We start from the raw sequence: 19,256 nt of genomic DNA, 5'->3' as shown, positions 1-19,256 counted from the left end.
GCTTATCCGGATCAGCTGCTCATCAGCAGATTATCAGGATAAGCTGCTTATCAGCAGAAGCTGGATAAGCTGCAGCTGCCCCAAACAGACCCTTAAGCTTTAACCTTCACATATACATAAAAAGTTTCATTTCATTCCTTACAAGTTAAAATTTGTGGAATTCTTGATATGATAATTTAGTTATATAAATGTAAAAAAACAAATTGTTCGGATTAGACGTGTAAATTCATAAGAATTGAGCTGTAAATGCCACTATTGTTTATTTGGTATGAAAATTTTGAGTGATATTAATGTAAAAATTAAAGTTATTTTATAAAGATTTGAATATTATATGAATACATACTTTATGTTAATATAAAAATACATAAAAATTACATAACATTCCCATAAATCCATCTTTTCTTCTATTTTTAGTAATTGAGCAATACACATAAAATAAAATAGGGGCATCTACAAATACCACCCAATTCTTATATATTTACATATCGAACCGTGATATCCTAATTTTTCAAAAAATAAAATAAACATTTTCGCTTTCACGCACAAATAAGGTGACAAATGTAGAAATTGAAGTTTAGCAGTCGGATATGAAGTTATATAGGCATGTTGAGATTCTCCTACCACCTGACAGAGCCGTGCACACACAACGAAGCAGAGTATGAAGCACTAATCACTGGATTAAAATTGACAATTTTGATGAATATAACGGATATTACCATCTATGAAAATTTTCCTATAATATACGATTGCAAAAACTGAAAAAAAAAAAGTAATATTAGCAATAACACCCGAACAATTTCTAGAATTTTATTTGCATTAAACACCATAGAAACTACTTCACACCCACACACAAAGCATCAAACAAGAGAATACACAGAGACCAGACTAACTCCACCAGCAAAGGGTTATTTAGATGATCATATAATAAGGCAGCTGCCCCTCAGACCGAGTAGAAAGTGAAAATCACAGATTCACAGGTACTGGCTTGCAAGTTTGCCTTCCTTCACAATATAGTTCTGCTGAGGAAAGTCTTCTCCTTTGAAGTATTTGTCAAGCATGTCCTTCACACCAGCCGCATACCTCAGCTGCAAATATTCAGCTTCAAAAATCAGCATTCATTCATAATTTTATAATCATATTAATATTTACATACATACCATTCAAGTCATATGTATTTACATATCTAACAAACATTCATACCTTACTAAAATCTTTCATATGGACATGTATATAAAAATTAAAGTTTAGGTGTTTAGATATGTAAATGCATGTGTAAGAATTCAATGGTATATATGTAAAACTTACAATAAATAAATGTTTAAGGGGTTTGGGGTTATTACTTGGCCATCAATGGTTGTGCCTGAAACATGAGGAGTCATGGCCTGGTTTGGCATGTATCTCCATGGGTGATCTTTTGGAGCTGGCTGTGGATTCCACACATCACCACTGTAGCCTGAAACCATTATGAATATCTATTAAATAAATAATATAATACAGTATAATATATAAGGGCATTTGCATAAATACCATCCAACCCCTATGTATTTACATATCTAACACCCTTAACATTTCTTTTCTTATATTTATACCACTCAAATCTTTCACATAACATAAAAAATACTAGTATTTTAACTTTAGAAAAAAAGTTAAATGCAGCTTTTCTTGCATAGAAAAATGGTATATGTATGTAAAAATTGAAGTTTAGGGGTTAAATATGTAAATACACAGGAATTGAGCGGTATGTATGTAAATCTTCCTATTATTTACGTATATATATAATATAAAGCATAAAAGGAACTGTAACATATGACATAGATGGTGAGATAATTCATTCATTTTCTAGAGCACTCAATTTCTATGTATTTATATATGTAAAACCCAAACTTTACCTTATTTACATTTACACCTCTCAAATATTTCATATCTCATCAAAAAAATCACAATTCTGACTTTAAAAATGTGAAGAAACAGACCTTATCATGCACAGGTAAGATGACATGCATGTAAAAATTGAAGTTTGGGTGACAGATATGTAAATACACAGAACTTGACTGGTAATTATGTAAATCTTCCTAATTTTAAAAGATTTAATTTAAAAAAATATATATAATTTTTACAATCTTTCAGCACATTCAGCAGAATTACCTGCAATATGTCCACTGTTGCAAGCATCCACTACTGCCTGAGTATCCATAATAGCTCCTCTAGCATTATTAACAATAAGAACTCCCTTCTTCAACTTTGAAATTCTTTCCTTATCAAACAATCCCCTAAAAACAAAATTGCATTTTTCACCCAAAATGTAATTAGAAATGTAATTACCAGATTCCAACTCAATATTATGTAAAAATAAATTATGATGCAAAAAAGAGAAATAGTTTACCTTGTCTTCTCAGTAAGAGGTGTGTTAATCACAACAACATCACATTTAGGAAGCATAACATCAAGATCTTCCTCAAACTTCGCTCCGATCTCCTTCTCCAACTCCGGATCGATCTTCAACCGATCGTGATAGAGGAGATTGCAATTAAACGGCTTCAGCCGCTGCAGCAAAAGCTTTCCTATTCGGCCGGCGCCGACGGTTCCGACGGTCTTGCCTTCGAGGTCGTAAGCCCGATAAGAGATTGCGGCAACGTTCCAATCGCCATTGATGACCTGCTGATAACCGGGAACGAAGTTTCGAACGAGAATGAGAATTCTCATGAGCTCGTCTTCTGCGACGGACACGACATTGCTTCCGGTGACTTCAGCGACGGTGAGCTTCGCGTCGGCGGCGGCTTTGAGATCAATGTGGTCGGAGCCAATGCCGGCGGTTAGGAGGAGTTGGAGGTTTTTGGCTTTTTTGATTCGTTCGGCGGTGACGTATGCGGGGTGGAAGGGGGTGGTGATTAGAACATGGAGGTCAGGAATGTGCTTCTCAAGTTCTGCAGGATGGATGAAGATATAAATATCAATGTTTCGGGCGGTCTGCATGTAATTATCCATAAGTAATAGAAGACAGAATGAAGGTTGAAAGAGTAAAAAAATGATTGCAAATGATAAAAATTATATTTTTTCATTAAAACCCCACAGCCCTAAGAAATCAAATAATGATAAATGATGATATGGGTATATTTACATGCATACCACTTAATTCTTATGTATTTACATATCTATCACCTAAAGTTTACATTTTTATGTTTATACAACCGGAATCTTTTGCATCACAATAAAAATACCACCACTTAATGCATGGGTAAGGCATGGGTAAGGCGGGCATGTAAGTAAAAATTGAGGTTTGAATGTTAGATATGTAAATACAAAGGAAGTGAGTGGTATATATGTAAACCATCCATGATAATAATACAATAATTTATTAAAATGGTTAAATTTAATAATTTCAATGTAATCAAATTTAATCATGAATATCATCAATTGAAAATTTATTAAAATTATTATACATCTTAAATCACAATTAATACAAAATAACATTCAAACTAATCATTAATTACTAATTTTTAAATTAATAAGATAACGATTCATATTTAGTTAATAATATCAATTTATTTAAATATTATTTTATAAATAATATTAATAATTAAAGTTCATTAAAAATTAAATTAAAATCTATCCCCCGAATTGTCGGATTTACTGAATCCTACATATAAGAATTGCAGTGCCATTCCCCAATCATACCAAAATTCCACACAGCTCCTAATAATAAGGTTTATTATTTAAGTTTTTGCTAATAGGGAACAGTTTAAAAAAAGGAAGATTTACATACATACCACACAATTCTTACCTATTTACATATCTAACACCTAAACTTCAATTGTACATACATACCACCTTGTTTTAGTTAAAAGGGTGGCATTTTTAATGTGATATAGAAGATTTAAGTGATATGATCTAAAAAACCAAAGTTTGGGCGTATATATGTAAATACATAAGATATATATATATATATATTGCTTGATGAAACAAATTTGGGATTTTTAAGTATAAAATCACTCTAAACTTGAAATATAACTGATTGATCATCTAAACTTCAAATTTTACATTTCAAACGCCCAAAAAAGTTTAGGTGGCCAAATATAATATTTAAAATTTTGGGTGATTGTTATGTAAAAGACCAACAAAATTTGATTCGCAAACCGGAATTAGGGCCATCTTTATCATCAGTGACAATGTACTGGTGGCCTTGACTTTCCAACCACTCTCTGATTCCCAAAGCCCTCTCCACCGTCCCCAAAAAATTAGGGTTCTTCTCTGCATACTCGTTCCCCTTATAGAACACACCCACTATTTTCTTTTTCCCAGGAGTAGCCTGCAAAACAAAAAATTACACAAAAATAAAAAAGATGAGACCTTTTTACATAAAAATCCCTCTTTTGGAGGAGAAAACGGAAGGGGCATTTACATACATGCCACCAATATTCCATCAAAACATTTACAGCACCTAAATATTGAAGTATAAGTGGTGGGCATGCAAATACAAATGTAAATCTTCCAAAAAAACGAAAGCTTTGGGAAGAGAAGGGAGTACGAGAGATGGATTAGAGTACATGGAGCTGCTTCCGGAGAGGGGAGAGGTCGGAGAGGGAGGAACCGACGGTCCGGATCACTTGCTTTGATGCTGCCCGCCACATCCTGATCGTTGATCAGTGCTCTGCAAAAGTGATGGGAGAGTGCTAAAAATGAGAACTTGGTGGCCAATATGGAAGGGATGAGGCGATTTATAGTTGGGAGATAGGACTGACACGTGGCGGTGGGAGAGAGGAGGATACTTACTGGGCAGGTAGATTCGGGGAAATAAATATATTTCTTCCCATTTTGAAAGGTCGTTTTAATGTTGTCTTGTCCTTTCGAATGCAACTTTAGCTTATTATAAGTTGGGGTTGAAGTCTATAATTGTTGAATGGCCGTCTGAGTTTTATTTATTTATTTATTTTTAATGTTGTCATTATTATTTCGTTTATTTATTGATTTGCTTCAATTAACTTTAAGTTTGGTTCATCATATCAATTCGTTAAAGGCAATTAGATCGATCTATTTGGTTCGACCGGCTCTTAGGCCAATTTGTCCCTCCAACCTTTTTTATCACAAGTTGGGCCCACAACTAGTACAGTTCCTGCAAGCTACGAACATCATTATAGCTTAACACTACGACTTATGTGACCAATTACTATTCGAGTAATTCACAATTCGTGTTGCTTTCTACTATGACATATGTAACAAACCAACGCTCCTAAATCAACCGTATGTGACCCCCAAAACCAACTACTATCACGACTTTCAATAATAATCTATATGATAAGTTGATGCTGTGTCTACCGTCAATAACATTCACAACGGACTATTATTTTAGTATCAATGGATTGCAACAGCTTGCTATCATCGATCATTACATCCATTATAATTAAACTATAGTTATTATCAATTAAATGCTATCGCACATTCCCGATGTTCAATTTTGTAACTACATCTTTTATAATTCAATAATTTAAAGGAAGAATAAACTTATGTATTTATAATTCATAGTGTATTGTTTCAACTGTGTTAAGTCTCTTCCTCTTTCAAGACTTTTTCTTAAGAAACTGAAGTTTTCGATCACATAATTTTTTAATTATCTGTGTGTATGCTAAATTTTCGTGCAATATAAATCTTAACCATATAATCACCCGACAGCTATCAAAATTGTTGAGATTTATTTTTTATTATTTTTGTTATCCACTAAAACAAAAATAATTATTTTGATTACATCTTCATAGGCCTGAAAAGTTATTTTCTAAATAAAAAAATAAAAATCCCATTATTTTTTGTCGGCCTTTTCATCATTGCTTTGATTTGCTATTTTCAGCTCCCACGAGTGATAAAATGTGAGCCGTTAGAAAACTGCCACGTGTTTTACATGTTAATGTAATCCAACGGTAGTTGTATGATTGAGAAGAAAGGACAACCGAATCCGATCGTAAAAAACAGCAGCTTTCTATGGATCATGTCCAATGCAGTTGCACCGTTCTCACTCCTTCCAATTTTTCACCACTCAATTCCTATGTATTTACGTCTAATCATGTTTATATTTAAAAAAATTTGCAGTATCGGTTAGTGAATAAAATTTGGGAAAATTTTCACACGTACCACTCCACTCATCTACAAACCAAACGCATAAACTTTAATTTCTTATATATTCGTCACCTAGAAAATGTGTCAGCACGAATTAAATAATATACAAATTTGATAAAATCATGAGTCTAATCGACCAACCAATCACGACAACCGATCGACAAACATCGGCTCCGATCAAGTCAAAGAACTTGGCCCAATGGACTCAAAACTGATTCACAACCATGACTCTGAAAGGTGAGTCTCAACTATTAGTAAATTGATCGGTAGACTGCTCATACACGGCAGAACCAGTCAACAATACACGACAGAACCAGTCAACAAGAACAAAAACACTGATCCTATATACCTAAAACACTAAAATAACTATTGTTTGGGTGTGTTTCTTTGACAATTTCAGATTCAATGAGCCGTATAAATATAAAAAATAAAATTTAAACGTTGTATACATGAATACTTAGAAATTAAACGACAAACACGTGCAAGATAAATCATGGAAAGAAGAACTTAAACATCATATATTGTGAAGCTATTTAATATTCAAAGGAATACCCCTTTTAATTTCTATTTTCTATTGAAATTTTAATAGCCGAATAAATTTTCTAAACCAATAACTCATGCACGCCGCACCACACGTGGCAATCGAAATACTCATCTCGTTAGGAATCTTAAAGATCCGATTTTGAATCGAGAGCTTGGGCCGACTCAAATAGATTTAATGGGCTTGAAATTAGCTGGTAGTTTGTTATATTTGACTTCAAGCTGAGCTGGCTTGAAATTTAATTGAGCTTGATCTGGCGAAACATCGAAACAAACTTGCTCGAATTGTTATTTAGATCTGTTTCAGTTTAGAAACCGCCCCATCCTACTCAAAATTGAGAGTAAGTCTAAAAATTTTTTATATATATTTTTTATCTCTAAGTTCTAAATCGACTCAAAATTAGCCTGTGACCCATCACAATAACTGTGTATTCAAATAAGTTGGTCAGACATCTACTTATCAGTTGTAAGTCCCCTCTATTACGAGAAAAATTATTACATCAAAACTCCACATGCAGAGCTGTTTGCGGAGTTCAGTCTAACGCTGACACATGGAAGTCCGACTCACCTACATAAAAAATTAAAAAAAAATTGAAAATGCGCGATCCAACCCGACCAGACGGATGTGTTACAAAGTCAAAGCATATTTTTTTGCTTTATTTATCATTGTCGCCGTGTTATGGGAATATTTCATCGCGTTATTCTGAATAACACATCATCAATAATGATTTTTCCTATTATGCGATTTGAATCCCCCAGGGTGTAGGGTGTGGTAATCGAATTATTAGACACATGAGGGATAGTCAGAGCTCGTATCATAGCCTCCGGTCATTACTGTAAATATATATATATATATATATATACCGATTTCTTCGGGCTAAATTCAAACGCCTTCCGTTCTAAATAAATTTTAGTTAGCGTTATAAATGAAAATATTGCCAGCCGATTTCTCTCCGCTCCCACCCAAAACCCTAAACGGAGAAGTCTTCACCGCTCTCCGCCCTCCCTCGAATCACTCGAAGAAAAAGCAGGCCGAGGCGCGTGAATTGTGACCGGAGATCGACGACGAATACATTGCCGGAGTTTCGGCGACCTTGTGAGGGCTCGCCTATTCTCTCGTTTAAATCCGTTAAATCCGCCGAACTACGGGACGCAGTAAGTCAACCAAAACACAAAGATGGGTTGATAATTTTGAACAGCAACTGCAACATCAATAGGTTTATCTACTCACGACCTCATCTGTTATAGATTATCTCAATAAGCTTAGTCAGCTGCAACATTCAAGCTAAATATGACCATAGTTGTTCTGCGTCACTGACGAGTTCATCGACTTATCATTCTTGTCAATCAGGCATCATTCAGTCTTGATTAGTTCAATTGTTTCTCCGTATAAAAGTTGATATGAATCTCGAAAGCTTGCACAAGGTATGGGAGATTAAGGTCCTGAAGAAGCCAGGGGAGGACGATGCTCGCAAAATCCTCGATCGCATCAGTAAGCAGGTTCAACCTATAATGCGGCGGCGTAAATGGCGAGTCAAACTTCTCTCAGAGTTCAGGTGGTACCTAAAACCCTAATTCCTTTTATCCATATTCTATCTCTCTTACTCTCCATCTCTTGTGCATTTGATCTCTTTTAAGGGTTAGGGTTTTAGGGTTTTATTATTGAATTATGGTTTAATGTCGAGGAAGTCCGACAAATCCGTCGCTTTTGGGTTTGAATGTGGGAGCGGGTTCGGAGGTGAAGCTGCGTCTTCGGCGGCCGAATCGGGATTGGGATTTCTTTCCCTTCGAGCAGGTGCTTGACACAATGTTGCATGAGCTTTGTCATATTGAGCACGGCCCTCACAATGCGCTGTTCTATAAGCTATGGGATGAACTCCGAAAGGTATGCATACCTTCACCAACTCCATATATATTTGACAAGATAAGGTGACCATTTGATCCATGATTATTTAGGTAAATTTACATATTTGTCACAAAATTCTTCATGTATTTACATATCTGACACCTAAAGTTTGATATGTAAAAAATTAACAGTTTGGAGTCATACAACTATGCATGAAAAAATGTATTTCACTTAAAAAAAAATACTCATGATGGTGTTTTTTATGTGACTCGAGTGTTATGTTTGTAGATATGAATCTTTTGGTGTTAGATAGGTAAATACATGAGAATTTGTGTGGTATGTATGTAAATGTACCTATTAATCAGATGATATTCTTGCCAATCAAATGCATACTATTTGATTAAGGTTATTCTATTTAACAGGGGCATTTGCATACATAACACTTAACTCCTATGTATTTACATATCCTAACACCCAAACATTCATGTGTATTTACTTTTGCATGAATGATTTTAAATACATGCCTCACAATTCTCGTGTGTTTGCATATCCTAAAACCCTAACATTCATATTTACATGCATACCACTCAAATATTTGACATCACATGAAAAATACCAAAATCACTATCTTTTTAGAAGTGAAATACACATTTTCATGCATAACTTTATGACACCAAGGTGTTACAAGTGTAAAAATCAAACTTTGGGTGAGATATGTAAATATATAAGAATTGTGTGATATGTATGTAAATTTCCCCTGTTTTTTTTATTATTCATTCCATTCTAAATATTTGGCATATTGGACTTTAAGAAAGCTATTATTTACAAATAAAGCTGATGGAAGCCCTCACTTATGATCTTTATGGACTCCGATGGTTGTCGAAATTTATAAAATACAAGAGAAATATGTGCTAGTTGCTTGTTGGAAACTAATATGCTGGCTAAGTTTTGCAGAGCAACATGACATCCTTTTCATATTAGCTTATGTTTGAATTTTAGTTGACTGAAACAGTAGGACAACAGAATGATTTTGGATCTCCATCACTAAATTTTTGTTGGGTTTCCATTTCAACAGTTATTCCTTGCACTACGGCATGGAAAATTTTTTCTATGATTTAGGTTTCGTTTGGTTAAGCTTTTCATTTTTCAAAAGTTTGCTAAGAATAGCATATCAAAATAGTATGAAAATTCAGTTTTTTTAAATAGTGTTCTTAAAAACTATAAGAACCAAAGAAGTTAATAAATAAAGTTCTTTATCTGAAACGGAAAGCGGTTTGGATGTTTAGCCAAATGAGGAGTTTAGTCTATTCGCATGTAGAAGAATAAACTCATGCATGTGTTATGGGGCTTGACACCGTGGGTTAATGACTCCATTTGCATGCACATTGAAATTTCAATCTATCCATGGAAGATCATAGCATTTTGACACTTCGCTAATCATTGTGGATTGAGGTTATCAGGTTTTAAACATTTATGCATGCATTAAGTTTTATCGAGAAGAATGGAAGAAGTGTTGTCAAGTTAGGTTTTAGATTCTGTTTGAGGCGGCTGCAAATTTTTTGTGAATGTGGTTGGAAAATTGTGGTGGAGAAATCAACTCCTTTGAATGCTATGGTGAGAATTATAAATGTTTATTTTTTTCCAAAATAAAGCCAGTTGAAAGTTTTCTTGAAACACCATACTTTAATGGATCTAGTTGCAAAAAAAAAAAAAAAAAAACTTTCCACCACATAAAATTCTAGAAAGCAACAAATGTTTCATCATACAAAACTATGGTGGCAATCTAAAATGCAAAATCGACAAAAAATTATCACATATAGACCTATAGTTGCAAAATTTTTATACTTTACCATAGAATTATTCATGCAAAAATGCATTTTCTTATGCATGCAATCTCAAGGAATGTAAGAGTGATTCAATTCCATTATATTTGACCATTTCCTTAATTGCAAATTTTTGTTAGTAGTGATGTTCGTGGTTTCATGCATGGCCGCAGGAATGTGATGATTTGATAGCGAAGGGAATAACTGGTACTGGAGAAGGATTTGATGGTACTGGAAGACGCTTGGGTGGTTTTACTAGGCAGCCTCCTCCATCATCTCTTCGACAAACTGCTTTGGCTGCAGCACAGAAACGGGCACGAGTCGGTGCTCTATTGCCATCTGGTCCAAGGCGGCTCGGGGGCGATGATGTTATTATGTGTGCTCTTAGTCCCATACAAGCTGCTGCAATGGCAGCTGAAAGAAGAATGCAGGATGATTTGTGGTGCGGTTCGGTCTCGCGTGAAATCGAAATGATCGATGGTTTAGAAGAACTCGGAGAATCTTCAAACAGTTCGAGGTATGTAGTGCAAAGCAGGAATTCTACTTTCTATGGTGGTTTAGCTACTAGCTCTCTCAACTCATTTAATGAAACTACTTTGGTGTATTGCATGCATACCACCTACTTCTCATGTATCTACATATCTAACAACTCAATTTTGATTTTTACATTTGTATCACCCAAATCTTTCATATCACATAAAAAATGCCATCATTCTAACTTTTAAAAAGCCAAGTACACCTTTTCAAGAGCAGGGAAGATGGCATGTATGTAAAAATTGAAGTATAGGTGTTAGATATGTAAATACATACAAATTAAGTACTATGTATGTAAATTTTTTATCTACTGTCAATAGCAGCTGCCATAGGAGCACACCGCTATCTCTGTCTACATCTTCTATTTCGGCAATCGAAAATAAAGATGACAAGCTGTTATGGGAATGCAAAGTGTGCACTCTATTGAATCAGGTTTGTTCTTTACCTTCCTTTCACATAAAATTTGTCCTTCCTTCTTTAGTTTGAAACGTCTCTTTTAATATCGTTTAAAATAATCTACGCGGAGGACTTTTAGCCTCCATTAAAAGAGACTGGGGATTAATTTGGCACGTTATATATGCTGAGACTAAAATAACCTCATATAAATAGCCAAAGGACTATTTTTTCACTTTAATCTTTTGATATCTTTAATTTCCTTCACTTCCTTAAATTTGCACAAATGTTTAATGTTTGCATAATCTCTGTGTATTATGTCTTGGTGTGATTTATGTTTTACACAGCCACTGGCACCAATATGTGAGGCCTGCGAAGCCCAAAAACCTAGACCTTTGGAATCCAAACACAAAACCTGGTCATGCAAGCTCTGTACTTTGGAGAACAGCATAAAATTGGACAAATGCTCGATATGCGAGCAATGGAGATACTCATACGGGCCACCGGCATCCACCCGCGGTCCCAATTATGGTACTTGAGGTAATTGTTTTGGCGCTTTTATGTAATTTTGGAACAAATGTTAATATATTTTGTTTAGGGAAATTTACATGCAGGCCACACAATTCCTTTGTTTTTACATATCTAAGAACTGAAGTTTGATATTTACATTTCTAACACCTTGGTGTTATAAAACTATGCACGAAAAATATGTACCTTACTTTTAAAAGGTTAGTAGTAGTGCTATGTTTGATTTGATTTTAATGATTAGAGTGTTATGTATGTAAATATGAAAGGTCATGTTAGATATGTAAATACATAAGAATCAAGTGGTATGTATGTAAATGCCCCTTGTGTTTAGCAAGTCTTTGTAATTTTCAAATGGTGAAATGAGTTTTGAATTAGAATACCTCGCTCCCTTTATTTCTGTTTATGGCGGTCGTTGGCCTCTTCTTTTGTATATTATGAACACTTTGATCTATTTTCTTAGGAAATTTACATATATACCGCAGATTTCTTATGTATGTACGTATCTAATACTTAAAAGTTTGATATTTACAATCATACTACCCTGATGTCATAAACTTATGCATGAAAAGTTGTATTTAACTTTTAAAAAGTTAGTAGTGTTTTTGGTACGATGTTAAAGATTTGAATGTTATGCATGTAAATACGGAAGTTTAGGTTTCATATTTGAAAATAAACAAGATTTGTGCGGTATTTAAAAATTGAAGTTTAGTTGTTAGATATGTAAATACATACATTTGAATTATGTGGTATGTATGTAAATGCTCCTTCATATTCTGTTGCCGCATTCAAAGGATTATAATGATTCCGGCTATGATAAGGAAATATTGTGCATTGTCTTGCCGTTCCCATTTCACTTCACTTGTTCTGTTTCATAATGAAAGACCCTGGCATAATTTTTTGCGGTATTTACAGCTATACCACCTAATTCCTGTCTATTTACATATCTAACACCTAAACTTTACTTTTTTACATTTACGGCACCCAAATCTTTTATATCACATCAAAACATACCACCATTTTACCTTTTCAAAAGTGAAATACACATTTTCATACATAGGCAAGGTGGTATGTGTGTAAAAATTGAAGTTTAGGTGTTGCGTATGTAATACACAGGAATTGAGTGGTATGTATATTTTTGATCTGAGAAGACAAAGGCCAATGCATCCCACATCCTTAGTAGTGGATAGTAGTTGGAAAATCTACATACATACCGCTCGTTTCCTATGTATTTACATATCTAGCACCAAAACTTTTTAGAAATTTAAACACATAAGAATAGAGGGGTATGTATGTAAATATCCCAACAAAGTTAAATTTGTGTTTGGCATTGTCAATATATTGCAAACATTGTCAATATATTATCTTTTCTTGACATATACATAACTATGTTTTATTATCATTTAAATGAAAGATTTAGTGAAATGCCCCTCAATTTAATATGTATTTACACATCTAACTTATAAAGATCAGTTTTTTACATGCATGCTAGGTGACACATGCTTGAAAATGGTGTATTTCATTTTTTTGAAGTTAAACGTTTCCTATGTATTTACATATCTAACACCAAAACTTTTTAGGAATTTAAACACATAAGAATAGAGGTGTATGTATGTAAATATCCCAACAAAGTTAAATTTGTGTTTGGCATTGTCAATATATTGCAAACATTGTCAATATATTATCTTTTCTTGACATATACATAACTATGTTTTATTATCATTTAAATGAAAGATTTAGTGAAATGCCCCTCAATTTAATATGTATTTACACATCTAACTTATAAAGATCAGTTTTTTACATGCATGCTAGAAAATGGTGTATTTCATTTTTTTGAAGTTAAACACATAAAAATAGGATGTTCTGCATATAAATGCCCCTATTCCATTTTATAAAAATGTAAATGACTTCACCTGTCACCGATTTAGGCAGAGAGAACTCGAGACGAATGAGTCATTCATGATTTTTTTTCTTTTTTTTTTTTTTTTTTGGAATAATAACCAAACCAGGTGACATATTTTGGCATGATTTATATGATATTATAATCTTATATATATATATATATATATAAACACGCATATCAAGGAAATGTCCCAAGATCCAAGTGTTGAGAAGAAAGTAAAATAAAGAAAGATCCATCGATAGGAGATCAAGACGTCCCATTTAACCTAATGGATGCAGCCATTTGAGCCAAAGATAAAGGTCAGCTGAGTCAAAAGAAAAAGGAAGAGCACGAGAGACTAGCATATGAGCTAACCATCACTGGAGGGTCGAACAAAGTCATAGACCTATCTATCGGTGGATTCAACTGAAGGAAACAATCCAGTCCATCGACATCACCAGCCGTCCAACGTATGCCCTTGAGATTCTTCATGAGGGGCCAAGGCTGAGAAATGTAGTCTAATACTCATCTTGAAGGATTCCCTCGTCAATGATTTAACCTATGTTCGATAGCGTAGTCTCGTTCTGTCGACATAAACTTTTCATCCAGGGATTTAGGGTTGATAGCTTGACTAGATTAACCGATTGACAAAGTCTACCCAATCGAGCCACTCCTCATGACTTGAAGCCAATCAAGACAAGTCGACCGGTTGCACCTACTCAGCCTAACAGATTGAATCGACTTCACTTACCTTAAGTCGAGTCAGTCTTGTCAACCAAGCCATATGATAGACGAGTAATAAGATCATACATATAAAATACCTAAAATATCATTTATCTGCCCATTAAAGCAAGGACAAAAATGTACTATAAAGTTAGAAATATTGTTAAAGTTGAGCATAATTCTTTCAAGAAAAGAATATTACAAAATGGTTTTTTACATTATAGCATTTTCTTCTTGGTGAAATTAATTAATTCCTTCCCTTATTTATATAACACACGCAATGTCTTTCATTTTAATTGTTATTAATGAGAAAAAAATATGCAATATTACTTGGATTTTTGTAGAGATTAAGCTCATATTATATCTTTCATTAATTGTTATTAATGAAGTCATCAATGATGCTGTACGGTAACACATCATTGATGACTTCATTGCCCATATGTAGTATAGCTAAAAAAGTTTTTTCCATTGAGATTAATGTTTGTTTTATATTTTATTACATCAAAATTTTATAAAATAAACAAAAAAAAAGGGTTTCATAAAAAGGGAATTTACATTATTACATACATACCATACTATTCTTATGCATTTATATATATGCTAAATATTTACATTTATAGATTTACATTATTACATACATACCATACTATTCTTATACATTTATATATGTAACACATAAAGTTTAATGTTTACATTTATAACATTTTGATGTTATGAAGAGATGCATGAAAAATGTGTCTTTTATTTTTGAATGGTTAGTAATAGTGGTTTTAATAGATGTTAAAAATATGGCCTTATACCTGTAAATATTAGTAAATATATATTAAGAAAGAAGAGAGAGAGAGACTGCGAGTAATGAACAATAATAAACAATAAAATATCTTGTCTACCTTGTCCTATATATAAAATGGACTTTCTATTTATATGGGAAAAGGCACTATACATTGATATTATTACAAGATATTTTAGGTATTTTATATATTTGAGTTTGTTGCTCGACTGCTCTTGGCTGGGCTAGTATGGTGATAGGCTGGGCCAGTGTGCTAGTTTGTTGAGCTTGACTAGTTTTGAGTCGGTGGGATTGATTTAGTCGGCTAGATTTTGTCGATCGGTTGATTTAGCTTGACTGTTCTTGATCCACGGATAAGGAGCTCCTATCGACGGAGCGAGACTGGACTATCATGCATAACTGTAACCCGATAAGTAACTCATTCATGGACGATGAGAGCATGTTAGATGACTATACGTTTCATTTTATTATCAATTCTTGCTCTCTAATGAGGAGCCCACAGGGCTTTCGTGAGATGACCGATGATATTGAGGAACCATATTTTTTCCTCGGGTCGGATCGCTTAGAAGATAGGTTGATTTGCTCGACACTCTTGTAGTGATTAGCTGAGTTTCTTATCTATCTCGCTTCAGCTTCGGCTCAGATAAGTAGGCTTCCTCATCTTTTGTCAGTGCACCCTCTTTTATCCTACTTCCTCTCTTTTAAACTATTGGATCTCCTAGAATTTGTGCTAGCAAATTTTTTTATGTACAATATATAAGAATTGTGCGGTATATATGTAAATGCCCCTTTATAAAATTTCCCCTCTAAAATTTTCTCTAAGTTATCATGGATGGCCTTTAACCAAAAAAGGTAAAGGAAGTGATGTGTTTTATTTATATGCTATGACAAATATATCCAAACAGACTTTTATGGCAAAATTAGCTTTAAAATCACTATAATTATTTCATTTCTCTAATGCAAACAATATAACCATATACTTATCATTTAATAATGTTAAGCCTTAATCCATAAGAAAAGCTAGGGGATACATACAACTAAAGCAACCACATATGGCAAAGAATCGAACTTTCCTTTACACAGAGATGAAGAACCATCTCATTTATAGTTCTAAATAAAAACATTACTCATTCAGCCTCCTAAATTACAAATATAAATAAATATATTTGCACAATTACCCTCCATAGACGGATGAACCCTCCCTTCCCTCTCCTCCTCAAACTCGCCGCTGCACGCCCCCCGCCACGGCTGCGCTCCTCTCCTTACACCGCCACCAGAGATCACTCGCTCTCCTCTCCCTCCGCCGCAACATCCTCCACGCTCTTCTTCATCTCCCCGTCGGTATCGGCGGCGCCGCTTCTCCTCCGGCAATCCTCATCCTCGGATTCAGGGGACACGGGAAGAGCGCATTCATCAACACGGCCTGCCGCGCGCTCGCAGGAGAGGAGGGGCCGTTGATTCTCCGGTCGGAGACGTCGCCGGTGGGATTTCCTCCGGCGAAGGCCATGCGGTTGGCGGTGAGCGTGGCAGCGGCCGCGGGATGCAGTTGCGGTGGTTGGGTGGAGAAGGTGGGGGAAGCGGAGATGGTGGTGGAGGTCATTGATGCTCCGCCGTCGGCCCCGCCGTCGGCGGAGACGGCGGTGGTGATGATCGCTGCTGCCGAAACAGTTTCGCCGGAGTGCGTGGTGCTGGTGATGAGATGTAGCCGGCAGGAGAGGGAACGCCGCCTGGCCGTCAGGCGGCTGACGGAAATGGCCGGCGAGCTCAGGAACAGAGGTGGGATCATCGCTCATAAAAATCATTTTTTTAACTTTTTTTTCCTCATTTGTTAAAAAAATTGAATATTTATAGATAAAATTCAGGGAAATTTAGATATGGATCGCCCAATTATCATACATATACATTGGGATGTTAACCCTTCTAATTCTATCTGAGTTCGGATCTACTTGAAATTAGCGATTCAAAATTTTGGCTCTTTATGTTGATCCTGGCCAAAATTTGAATCAATTTCCAAACGATTAACAATTTTCGAGTTAAATTTGTTAAATTCACGGTCATAATATTAGTAGGACTGTTAACGATCTGATTTCGAGCCGACCTATGGCCAGCTTGAAATCGGCTAAAACTATTTGATCTAAAATTCAAGCTCGTAGTGCTGCTCGTTTATTTTGAATCCAAGGTAAACTTCGGATCAATTTTCGAGTTGTTTTTTTATGTGATAAGAAAGAATTAGATGGTTTGACTGTAAAAATGAAAGTTTCTATGTGAAATACGTAAATGCATAAGAATTAGGTGTTGTGTATGTAAATTTCTCTAAAATTTAATCAATAAAACTACTCTTTATAAATTTCAGTAAACTAAGACCATATATATAATTACTTTGCAGGGCTGCCTCTATTGGTAGTATTAACTCATAAGAGGTCTCTTGGATACTGTAAGCAAGAGGAACTCAAGCTCGAAGTAGCCTTCAGTGCAAGAACTGATTGTGTCTACTTCATCGAGAACTACACTGCAGAGTCTTCGACGAAATGTGGGGGTCTGACGGTCGTTAAGAACGACTTCGATACTCACCACACTGCTCTGGCAATCATCAGACAGTGTATTGAGTTTGTAGCGCAGCGTCGAAGACAATCATCGCTAAAAAAGATTGATTTAGCAACAAAGTTTGATGAAAAGAATGAGGAGGATGTAATTGATTCTAAAAGAAGTTGATAAGTTTGTCTTTCCCAAAAAAAATTGTGATTTGAGCTGTGTTTGCGGTTGGTTAATAACTTTATTATGATTGAGGTGCTTTGATGTGTTTGGAAAAGAAGTTGATAAGTTTGTCTTTCCCAAAAAAAAATTGTGATTTGATTTGTGTATAGAGCATGTGGATTGTTGGATCCTAACTTGTCTTTTGGTAAGTACACCACGAGAGTCGGAATCGAGAGAGACAAGAGAAAGATAGGGCACGATAATTTCCTCAAGAAGAAGCCAAAGTCGAGCTTTTTATTCCTTTTAGACCGCTTATTTAAAAGTGTTTGATTAGTACAATTAAGGAATATGATAACCATTATGATAACTCCCCTTAATATAACTAATGCGTATAATTTGAATCAATGATCGTCATAATATTGACATAGAATAATGATTTACAATGGCTTATCAGATCAAGCAAACGATTGATGAGTGGCCGATCGAACTGGTTGGTCGTTTGATATGTGCCTATGTTGAGAGGGTGCAATCGGTTGGTCGGGAATGCTGTCGTCTGTCTTGACAAGAGGTCTAGTTGATATGGTTATGTGAGACTTGTTGCTTCAATCAGTCAAAGGATGGGTTGATTTGTTTCGTCAGATGATTCTGGCTCACTTATTGTTTGGCTCAAGTCTTAAAGGACCTATGTATCATATGCTTGGTCACTTTATTGTCTCAACCGGATCTCCCCTCTCGTGAGGTCTTGGGTGAATCTTATCACTACTCATGGGTTATTTTAATCTCAGAATATTTTAAAATTTAGCTATAATAGTCGTCCATGAAAACATCTTCGATCACAATTTTAAAAATTTCTGACTTGTTTTGACATTTATATAAACGAAATGTAAAAGAAACAATTTGTCTCTATACTCTTATAAAAACATATACCTAATTTGGCCCTCCGTACACCATGAATCACGATACTGCCATCTTCCTATCCAACGATCGAAATCCTCTGTACGTATCTTGAGGATAAGTCGCAAGCAGGCCTTGTCTGGTGGGGCCCACATGACCAGGCCACGGGCCACGTTGTCTGCTTATTCAGTACGTGCGAATCATGTGATCAAAGGGTTCCGGCGACGAAACCAGGTTTGGCCGTGGGACCAATGGTCCCATTTATGAAGGTGGCCTAACCCATCCTACGGCCATGGATGTTGTTGCGTCGGCGGTAATGATAGTGACTGCCCGCCAAATTTTTCTGTACCGTACGAAGGCCGTCACCGATGGTGAGCTCAACTCCCGGGACTTTAATGGGGTTAAAGTAGTAAGTCCATTTAAATATTTATTTTACTTTAATTGTACTCTTCTACCTTAAAAAATAAAAAAATGAATACTAATAATCACATGCAGTCTCATATATAT

At 35.1% G+C, this 19,256-nt stretch overlaps 3 protein-coding genes across 5 annotated transcripts; 2 read left to right on the top strand and 1 right to left on the bottom strand.

Annotated features, from left to right (window-relative positions):
- Positions 1-775: 775 nt before the first annotated feature.
- Positions 776-4,685, bottom strand: LOC110019670 (formate dehydrogenase 1, mitochondrial). Its single transcript, XM_020717432.1, has 6 exons — positions 4,545-4,685; positions 4,135-4,306; positions 2,384-2,924; positions 2,146-2,270; positions 1,341-1,453; positions 776-1,085 (listed from the first exon to the last, which is right to left on the bottom strand). Exons 1-6 carry the CDS (start codon positions 4,626-4,628, stop codon positions 972-974), a joined length of 1,149 nt encoding a protein of 382 aa, XP_020573091.1. The 5' UTR covers positions 4,629-4,685; the 3' UTR covers positions 776-971.
- Positions 4,686-7,554: 2,869 nt separating this feature from the next.
- On the top strand, positions 7,555-12,226 carry LOC110019671 (DNA-dependent metalloprotease WSS1). 3 transcript variants are annotated; one of them, XM_020717435.1, is made up of 6 exons: positions 7,555-7,800; positions 7,997-8,201; positions 8,335-8,530; positions 10,488-10,831; positions 11,169-11,280; positions 11,589-12,226. In XM_020717435.1, the coding sequence occupies exons 2-6, from the start codon at positions 8,047-8,049 to the stop codon at positions 11,778-11,780; spliced, it is 999 nt and encodes a 332-aa protein (XP_020573094.1). In that variant the 5' UTR covers positions 7,555-7,800; positions 7,997-8,046; the 3' UTR covers positions 11,781-12,226. The 3 variants fall into 3 exon arrangements, with proteins under 3 accessions (XP_020573094.1, XP_020573092.1, XP_020573095.1); XM_020717433.1 differs by having other exon boundaries at positions 7,555-7,862; XM_020717436.1 differs by having other exon boundaries at positions 7,555-7,862; positions 11,172-11,280; positions 11,589-12,223.
- A 1,715-nt stretch (positions 12,227-13,941) lies between these two features.
- LOC110019667 lies at positions 13,942-17,945 on the top strand. Its single transcript, XM_020717430.1, has 3 exons — positions 13,942-13,968; positions 16,349-16,937; positions 17,548-17,945. Exons 1-3 carry the CDS (start codon positions 13,942-13,944, stop codon positions 17,871-17,873), a joined length of 942 nt encoding a protein of 313 aa, XP_020573089.1. The 3' UTR covers positions 17,874-17,945.
- Positions 17,946-19,256: the final 1,311 nt, after the last annotated feature.

Source organism: Phalaenopsis equestris, unplaced genomic scaffold (assembly GCF_001263595.1).
Source record: "Phalaenopsis equestris unplaced genomic scaffold, ASM126359v1 Scaffold000067, whole genome shotgun sequence".
In the NCBI taxonomy this organism is placed as follows: Eukaryota; Viridiplantae; Streptophyta; class Magnoliopsida; order Asparagales; family Orchidaceae; genus Phalaenopsis; species Phalaenopsis equestris.
The sequence above is the reverse complement of the archived record's forward strand: the minus strand, read 5'-3'. Positions and strand labels throughout refer to the sequence as shown.